Source organism: Gavialis gangeticus, unplaced genomic scaffold, assembly GCF_001723915.1.
Source record: "Gavialis gangeticus isolate Ggan-Ray unplaced genomic scaffold, GavGan_comp1, whole genome shotgun sequence".
NCBI classification, from domain to species: Eukaryota; Metazoa; Chordata; order Crocodylia; family Gavialidae; genus Gavialis; species Gavialis gangeticus.
This window is the reverse complement of record NW_017729031.1, coordinates 113577117-113587066: the sequence shown is the minus strand read 5'-3', so window position 1 is coordinate 113587066 and position 9950 is coordinate 113577117. Positions and strand designations below refer to the sequence as shown.

Here is a 9950-nt window from a genome sequence, read left to right as displayed (position 1 = left end):
TGTGTGGAGTGTGTGTGTGTGAGCATGTGTGTGAGCGAGGGAGTGAGACACAGGCAAGGGAGAGGATGGAGGGTGGGGGTGGGGAGGAGAGGATCTGAATTCTCCAGCTCAGACCTTGCAGCTCTGATATCAATCCCCTATGATCATACAAGACCCTCAATTATCTCCAGCCTGCTGCCAGGGGCCAGTGTATGCCACACAGCTTGCTAGACAGCACAGATTCAGCCTCCTGGAGGCACTTGGCAGCCTGGAACTACACCTCTAGAAGAGAAATATTTCCACTGCCCCATGCACATATTGGGTAGCTGCCTTCAGCCACCTTGCTCCAGAGTAGCACTGCTCTGGTGCCTCCTGCACCCATCATGAGCAGGCTCCCATCTACCTGTGTTCAAAGCTGCTGAAAGGTGTTTAGGATATCACACAGCAGTAATGGGGCATGATTGTTCTGTGCCCTACAGAGAAGAGAGCAGGGGGAGATGCTGCCCAGCACAGCTGGAGCTAAAGGGCTCACAGCTGCCCTGAACTGCGCTGAATAATGTACAGGTGAGAGTGTTGCCACCCCAGTCTGCACTCCCAGAAGGTGCCAGGAAATGCTCTCCTGCGGTAGCAAAGTGAGATATCTGAGAAAAACAAACCACAATACCAGCACAGCCCTAAGCCATAATTCTTCTCTGCCTTACACCCAGCAGCCACTTGCACCTGGGCAGGGTGAACCTAAAGTCCCTGATGCTCCAAAATGTAAGACCAGAGTGGGGGATTAGCCCCACCATGTCGGCTGCAGGCAGGAATTGGACAAGCTTGGTTCTCAGCTCATGCAGCTTCCTGCTAAGCCTCCTTTGCAGGAGACACTGCCATTTCAGTTCTGCCAGCAGACCAGAGGCAGGGATCCAGGGGATGGTGCCGTCCCAAGGTGGTAGAGCAGGGGATTTAAGTCTACAAGCCAATCACAGACATGGCCTGGGACACAGGTAGGGTGGCCATCATAGAGGACAGTGTGTTTGCTATCTGTCCTTTATTGATACGAAACCGGACACCTTTATGTTCTCTATTTTTCTCCTGAAGGGAAAAATAGAGGACATAAAGGCATCGGGTTTCATATCAACAGAAGACAGAGACCAGAGTAGCAGAAAATGGTAATGTCCTTTATGAAGGCCACCCTAGACACAGGCCATGTCTGCTGAGGTCTCTTATGGCTGTGAGCCCTGTGGGGTAGGAGACCACACTGTGCACAGCAGAACAGGGCCCATACTCCACTGCCCATGGGCTCCCACCTTCTGCAGCCAACACTGCCCATTACCACCTTGCAACTGTCCTGAACCTTCCTGTGTTCACCTGTCCCCAAAACCCTCCCTCAAATTCCTTCTCCTTTGACCTCAGGCATTGAAACACTCTACCCTGGGCCCACTATCCACCCCCTCTGTACCCCATCTTGCTGGTTTCCAGTGCTTTCATGCTGGCAGTTTGGTTCAGCCACTGGGTCACTCAAGGGTACCAGCTGTGAGATAATTCCTAGCCCTCCATTTAGGCTCAGTAGTGCATTTCATACCAGCCACCTGACTGCCATCTGACAACAACACCCAGCTCAGAGGAGAGGGAATTAGAGCCTTTTCTACCTAGGGAGGTCCAAACCACAAAGAACCGGTCTGTTTATATAGGGATAGCTCTGGCTATGTGCACACTCTTCTTCCAGGGTAAGTGTGGCTTGGTATGGAACTGAGCTTGCTGCTCTGGAGTCAAAGACTCTGTGCTCCATTCTCCAATCCCCTCAGCATACCTCATCCTTCTCCCCACTAAGTGCAGACAAACCCTGGCATGGATGCTCCCCACTCCTCACAATACCTCCAGAGACTGAAGGCACATTAGGACCAACCTCAGGGTGACGCCAATTCACTTGTTGCACTTATGGGCAAAGCCAGCAGTGACTGATGCTGGCAGGGTGGGGGTGAGGTGAGGTCCTGGCTCTCCAGGCTGGCACCGAGCCCCCTTCACATGATCCAGAGAGCTCTGTGTCAGGTTCTCCTGGCTGGTGAGTCATTATTTATAGAGCGTAATAACTGGATTTCATGGCCCTCTTTGGCTTGCCTGTGAATTATTTAGCAGCTGTAAGTGAGGAGTGGGGGCTCTGCCAGGGGCGCGTCTCCTGGCTGCAGAGCAGGGGGGTGCTTAGACCCCTGCCTACTTGTGCTGTGCAGAAAGGATCCTGTCCAGCAAGCACTTACAACAAAGCAGTTCAGCAGCATTTGGCACTACAGTATAACATGGGTGGGAAGAGCAGGAGGAAGAGATGTTTGGCTTCCTGGCCAGCATGGGGTTCCCATGAGCACTCAGAAAGGGGCATCAACAGGGGAGAGGATCTATACTTTGCACCTGGGGTCTGCATCAGCAACAGGCCCAGTGGGGACTGCCCCCAAAGGCAGACATGGTCACAAATGGCATGAGTATGGCCAGGGCTCAGCACCATGGTTCTCCACAGGGCTGGGAGATCAGGATTCTTTTAGGGGGGAGTTTGCTCAGCTCCTAGACAGGCCTAGCGGTGACAATCAGAAATGTAAGTCAGGGTCTTTTCTTGCTTCTGAGGTGGGAATAGAATTCAGTGGTTAGACCAGAGTTCTGGAATCCAGGGTTCTTTGGGAAGGAAAGGGGGATAGGCCTTAAACATAGCACAAGAGGGGGGTGGGGGGAGGTCCAGAGTCAGAGGATCCAGTCACCTCCCAGCTGCCCTGGAGAGTTAGGCAAGGGGGAACTGACAAGCTCTAGGCTTGGTACAGTGAGGAGGGCACAGACTCCATACACTCCATCCGCCTGCAGCAATGGCCTGTCAGCTTCAATTCCATCCCTCCCAGCCAGCTAATGACCTCCTATCGACAGGCAAATGGTGCTGATCAAGCGTCAACCCTGTCGCCTAGCAGCCAGCCTCTGTATCATGGCTGGTTGCCCCCACCCATGCCCTGCAGCTTGGGTGCACGTGGCATCCAGGAAGAATAGGCAGGGGGGGTGAAGGAAGGGAGAGCACAGTCCCCATACCATTTCCAAAGGTGCAATGGAGGGAGCTGTAGGAGCCTCTTTTCCCAGTTGGCAGCAGATCCTGCTGCCAATGTAGCTGAGGCCTTAGAGACTGAACACCAGACTGGGACCCAGGACTCCAGCATGCATTACCCAATGCTTGGGGGTGGAATGGGGCCCGGTGGTTATATCCTGTGGCTGGAAGCCAGTACTTCTGAGTCCTGTTCCTGCCTCTGGGAGAAATGGGATTTACTGGGTAAAACAGAGGCCCAGTATCAGGTCTGCCATCCTAGGAGTCTGAGCATGGGACTGGGAGCCAGGACTCATAGGCTTTTTAACATGTGCAAGCGCCCGCCACTGTGCTGCGCCTTGGAGGTGCTTTAATTCAAAAGTTCACCACTGCCATTTTCTGCATGCTGACATGCATTTTGCCACTTACATAACTGTATGTGGTGCAGCGTAGTGCGTGTCAGCTCACACGTGGAGCAGACTTGATTAATCAAGTCTGTTCCAAAGCAGCAGATCTCTGGTGTGTAGCAGGACAGTGTTGCACCCAATTCTTATAAATAAACTAAACAGTTGCAATGTAGATTATTACACAGTCCAGTGGGTAGAAAATTGCTTATGGGACACACCCAGAGAGTGCTGGTGGATGGGTCGGTTTCTACTTGCAGAAATGTGGGCAGTGGAGTTCCCCAACGCTCTGTCTTGGGACCGGTACTGTTCAATATGTTATCTAATGACTTGGATGAGGGAGTAGAAAGCACCCTGTCCAAGTTTTCAGATGACACCAAACTATGGGGGGAGGTAAACAAACTTGAGGGCAGGGAGTGAATCCAGGTGGATATGGACAGGCTGAGGAAGAATAGGATGCAGTTTAACAAAGATAAGTGCCACGTGTTGCACCTAGGGAGGAAGAATCATCAACACTCCTATAGCCTGGGAGGTACCATTCTAAGTAGCACAACTGCGGAAAGGTATCTTGGAGTCATAGTCAACTCCAAAATGAACATGAGTCACCAGTGTGATGAAGTAATAAGTAAAGCTAACCGCACTCTTTCTTGCATAAGTTGGTGCATCACAAACAGGTCTAGGGAGGTGATACTTCCCCTCTGTGTGGCATTGGTCAGGCCGCAGCTGGAGTACTGCATCCAGTTTTGGGTGCTGCACTTCAGGAGGGATGTAGATAACCTGGAAAGGGTTCAGAGGAGGGCCACCCGTCTGGTTAAAGGCCTACAGAAAAAACCCTACAAGGACCGATTGAGGGACCTGAATCTCTTCAGCCTCCACAAGAGAAGGCTGAGAGGTGATCTTGTGGCTGTCTACAAACTCATTGTGGGGGACAGCAGAAAATAGGGAACACAATGTTTCCCAGGGCGCCCATCGGGGTAACTAGAAACAATGGCCACAAACTGAAGGAGAGCAAATTTAGATTGGACATTAGGAAAAAATTCTTTACAGTGAAGGTTGCCAAAATATGGAATATGCTTCTAAGGGAGATGGTGCTGTCCCTTTCCTTGGAGATATTTAAGAGGAGATTGGACAAATGCCTGCCTGGGGTTATCTGACCCCAGCACTCTTTCCTGCCCAGGGCAGGAGGTCAGACTCGATGATCTAATAGGTCTCTTCCGACCCTAAAATCTATGAAAAAGGTACATGTATAAATGCCCCATGAGTCCAAATCCTGGCTTAGTCAGCATCTCCTGGAATAACTTTAGGCAAGGCCCTAGCTCATCCTTTGCCACAGTGTCTCTGTCTGTAAAGTGGATTAATACTGCTGATGGACTTTATTAGGATCTATCTGCATGGGTGAGCACTGGTGATACAGTAGGTGCCTTTCAGAAGGGCTGGTCTCTGCCTCAAGGAACTTGGGGCAAAGAATGCAAAGTGTGGCAAGGCCCTTGGGTGAAATGCTCTTTTGTGATGCCAGGACCATGGTCAACAATAAACAGCAGCCTGCTGGGACACAGCCATGAGCCACAGTTATTCCCATGCTCCCTCCCCTGCCCCAGAGCTACCCCTGCTTTCACTCTCCCCTGTCCCAGTTTGCCCCAGCATTTCTTACACACTTGTTCCTCAGCTCAGTTACAAGCACAGTTTCCTCAGGGAAAGCTTTTAAAACTTTTACTCTTCCATGCCAGCTTCTGAACCTGCATTTGTCCCACAGCAGCCTGTAGCTCTTGGAGAGGAAGGGGGCCTGAAGACTGGGAATCAACAGCTGTGGCATACCTCACACCCATTAGCCACACACTGACTAATGTCACTGAAATGGTTATTCCAATCTGTGATTAGTCCCTATTTGGGAACAGCTGGGCTATTAACCTTAGTCCTGCAGCAGGGAGTTCCACAGGTAAACAGGATCCAGAAGGCTTCCTTAGACTTGCCCTAACTGTACTGCCTTTAGATCTGGGCTCTGTTGCTTGATCTGTGAAGGACACCTCCCTCAGTCCTCTCTGTGCCTCAGTTTCCTCAGCTCTAAAACCAGAAGAAAAATACCTGCTGTGTCAATTGGGGGCAAGAAGGGTAAGGGAGCTGATGGGCAGAAGGGCCACTCAGAGCCTGGAATGGGAAAGACAAATATTATGGAGGTACAATCAAGAGCCCCATTACTTGAGGCCAGACACTGCTGACCTCTGTTTGGGTGGTCGCCTCTAGCACACATTATTGCATGGCTCTGTAGCACACCACTGAAGCTTCCCCTTCAGAAACTAGCACCAGTCAGCTGATGGATTTTTGCCTCCCAAAGAGGATGGGCCTCCTTACAGGACAGCATAACATTTCCTGTATTCAGGGCAAAGTGGGACTTGGTTATTGATTTGAGCAGGATTGGGATTTAGATTGAATTCCCTTCCCACTAGCTGTTTCTCCTCCCTATGGCTCTGATCTAGAGTGGGAATGGCTGTCATGAGGGGTGAAGGGCTGTCAGCTTTGAGATGCAATAGCAAAATCTACCATCCCCTCTCCTGTCCTCAGGGAAGCCCAGTGGAGCTGCTACCCCACATGGTAGTGATATGCCCCCTGCTGGAGGATCCCAAAGCAGAAGTCCCTGCCTAACGTTTCAGAACCAGGTGAGAGTTGTGTTGGGATTTGGGAAGGTTCCACTTCCTGTTCTTTTGCCCGGATCCCCTTTCCCTTATGTTCCAGGCTAGAGCTCTGACGATCCTTCCCTCACAGTCCCCAAAGATCTAGCTCAAGTTTTCCACCAGCCCCAGTGCAAGGTGAGACAGGATGCTTTGGCTTGTCTTGGGCCATGCCAGGTCCTGCTCTCTCTTACCTAGAAATAAGCAAGGAGAACAAGCTGGGATCTCCTGCAAGCAAATGTTCAATATCCACTGTGTCACCAACCCAGGGACCCTTATGACACAGAACCTGCCCAGCATCTTACAGGAGCATGAACCTCATAGATCAGGGGTGGGCAATTATTTCGAGCAGAGGGCTGCTTACTGAGTTTTGGCAAGCCATCGAGGGCCTCATGACAGGCAGGCAGGGGCAGATAAATATTAATTTTCTAAATTTTTTAGAGTCCCTGCAGGCTAGATAGAATGGCCTGGTGGGCTGCATCCAGCCCGTGGGCCGCATTTTGCCCGCCCCTGCCACAGACTTTCTTGAGACCAGACCCAGGGCACAATCCTGTAAGCATGTGTAAGCCAGAGGGTGAGAAGAGGCTGCAGGGATCTCCTTCCATTCCTGTGCATGCACACCAATGATCTAAGGGCCTGACTGCCACCTCCCACCCAGGGTCAGGTTTCCTGTGTGCTTCCTGCCCTGGGCAGCAGACCAGGGTGCCCTAGGAAAAACCTCCAGAACTGTTCTGCCCTTTGTGGGCTAGATAGCTCCAGCCCCCTCTCTGCTTCTTCCTGGTACCTCTTCAACACCCAGCCCTGCAGTTCTTATCTTCTGCACTCCATGAAAGCCTGCAGGAGGGTCGGGTCCAGAGGAGCACAGGACAAGGGGTTGTCCGTGCCGATCAATCTATGCCTGTGCGCTGGAGCAAGAGCCCTTGCAGATGGGTGCTGAACCTCATGCATGCTTGGGATGTGGTCTCTCAGTTTAGTGTATTTATTTCTGCTCTCTGGAACATAGCGGGGCTCCTGCCTGCCAGGAGCCCCAGGAACAGATGCCTAACTCTTACCCTGCTGGCCCCCAGCCACCCCATGTTTCCCACCCAAGGAGCCCAGAAAATGGAAAGCCTTCTGGCATCCCACTTAGTGAGGGGACACTGCCACCTGGTGGCATCTGCAGGAACACTCAGCAGCTTTGCTGTCATGGATTGCCTCCAGCTCACAAAGCCCAGAGGGGAGGCCCCCATAGCACTGTATACACGAACTTGGCCTCCAATGGGTGGCTGAGGATGAGGGTGTCTTTTATAGTGACATCAGTGAACAGTTATGGAAACACAGAAAAGTAGAGCTGGAAGGTCCCTTAGGAGGTTACCTTCTCCAACCGCTGGTTCAAGACAGGATCAGCTCTGAAGCCAACCTAGTTAAGTGCTTCTCTAACCTGTTCTTAAATACTTCAGGCACCACCCTCAAAAAAACCTACCAAGCATCATGCACAAAACATCAAAATCACCCTTTAACTTGCCAAAAGTAAAGCAGGGGAACAAGGGCACTGTCTATATCCTACCACTGCAAGGACAAGAAGTCATGCAAAAAGGGTGGCATGTTTCCTGCTCCCCTTGGAGACTGGCAGAAGAACACCCTGGGCAGCAAGACTGCTCTGACGCACTGTAATTATAGCACGCTGCAGAAGACTTGATTAATCAAGTCTGCTGGAGCACAGTAAGTACTGTGCTCCAGCAGACTCCAGCGTCTTGTGTCTCAGCGTCCCTGAATTGAAAAATAGTGCAGGGATGCTTTAACTAAAGCTCATCTGATGAGCTTTAGTTAAAGCGTCACCACCACCATTTTTCAGCATTGGGACGCTGATACATGAGATGCTCCAGGCCCTTTAATTAGCATGGTTCTCAAAGCCACTCTAATGAACCTGTTCAGCCTCCACAAGAGAAGGCTGAGGGGGGATCTAGTGGCCTGTTACAAACTAGTCAGAGGGGACCAGCAGGCACTGGGGAAGTCCCCATTCCCCCGAGCACTACCAGGAGTGACCAGGAATAATGGTCACAAGCTGGCAGAGGGTAGATTTAGGCTAGATATCAGGAGGTGCTACTTCACAGTCAGGGCGGCCGTGGATCTGGAACCAACTTCCAAGAGAAGTGGTGCTGGCTCCTACCCTGGGGGTCTTTAAGAGAAGGCTAGATGTACACCTTGCTGGGGTTGTTTGACCCTAGTACTCTTTCCTGCCATGGCAGGGGGTCAGACTAGATGATCTGCTCAGGTCCCTTCTGACCCTACAAACTATGAAACTATGAAAACATCCCCCCCGCACACTCCCAGAGCACGTGTATAAAAGCCCTCTGAGTCTTGGCACATCTGACAGCTCGCAAAAATCAATCAATCCAAGATAATTCATAGGAACATCTATGAAGCACATATAATACAGACACTCACACACTCTTCCCCATTCACTTTGGATTCCTGTTAGCAAATGAAAGAGGCTTTTCATCTTAGAAAAGCTACTTCTCACTGCAGTGATGGAAAGGCTTTGGTGCATGGAAAGGGCTGTGATGTCATGAGTAATCAACAAGACACAGATCTGCATTTGGTGCAAATCAGACAAAGCCTCAGTGACACTGTTGTTTCACCCCAGCTGAGGTTTAGCAAAGAGGAAAATGAGGATGTGAGATGCCAGAATTTGTTTCCATGAGACTATGTGACCCTCAGAGGGAAACAGTGTGATATGCTCAAAATACCTTTCACTGAATCCAATTTCTGAACAAGAATTTTCCAAAAATTTTCAGTTCTCCCCCAAAATGATATTTCTTTTTTTTTTTTTTACCCAATTCCTTCTGAAAACAAATGAAAAAGCTAAGACACACCAGTATTCCCGCTCCAGGGAACAAATCACCACTCCCACATGAGATGATTTCTGATCATCTCTGCCAATTAGTGCAACCAGCAATTCCCTTTCTCCCATCCCCAGCCCGCTTCATGGATTAGCCTAACCATCCTCCCAACTCTGGGGGGAGGGAGGGCACAGCCCCAGGTCTGTAGAGAGTCCTCTTTCCATTTTCCCACCCTACACCTACCTGCGTGACTTTCTCGGTGACGTTCTGGGTGCGCTCCGTCACCTTGTGGGGTGCGATGATTTCAATCTCTGTGGTGGAGCCCGAGCGATGCTTCTCCAGGTTGAACTCCACAAAGTTGAGGGTGAACTGGGGGATCTGGCTGATGGTGCGGTACTTCATGAGGTCAGAGTCTGAGGTGAAGTTCTGGGGGCTGGGCTTGACATGGGAGGCCTCTGAAACGCAGGAAGAAGGAGAGGAACTATCAGGAGGACGTCATAAACAGCGAGGAACCATTCATTGCCCGAGCGTCTGTGGATAAGGGAGCACAGGACAAGCTTCCTGAGAGAAGGTGCCACTCCTGTGCCTGGGGAGACAGCTCTGTTATGGGGCTATGCTGTGTATCTGTATGCCAAGGTCCTCCAAACAGGCAGGTGCTCTTTGGAGCCCAGGCTGAGCACTGGAAAGGATCTGATTGTCAGAAAGAGGATCCATGTTTAAAAATAAAGGCTCTTTCAGGTATCTCAAGCCAGACACTACAAGGTGGAGGGGCTTGACTCCCTGCCTGTCTCTGAGGGCTGTGGTGAAACAACCTGAATGCCAAGAGCTACTCACCAGGTGCTAGGGCAGGTCAGTGTGGCCAGCACTAGCATCCAGCACTGGATACAGAATATGGATGAAACAAAAGGTGTCTAAGGGCATGTCTACCTCACTTCTGTACTGCTGCAGAGAGCCCCTTGGAGAGGCATGGCCCCACCTGCCTGCTCCTGGGCCACCTGTGTCAAACACAGATATGAGGCAATGATGCCACTCTAAGGGCCCTCAC

At 51.0% G+C, this 9950-nt stretch overlaps 1 protein-coding gene across 2 annotated transcripts in view; it reads right to left on the bottom strand.

Moving 5' to 3' along the window:
• KCNH6 (potassium voltage-gated channel subfamily H member 6) overlaps positions 1-9950 on the bottom strand; it is a 173343-nt gene that overhangs the window by 55174 nt on the left and 108219 nt on the right. For both annotated transcript variants that reach the window (XM_019523602.1, XM_019523603.1), the window contains one exon: positions 9149-9360. In XM_019523602.1, the coding sequence (XP_019379147.1) occupies positions 9149-9360 (212 nt within the window). The remainder of the gene's footprint in view (positions 1-9148; positions 9361-9950) is intronic.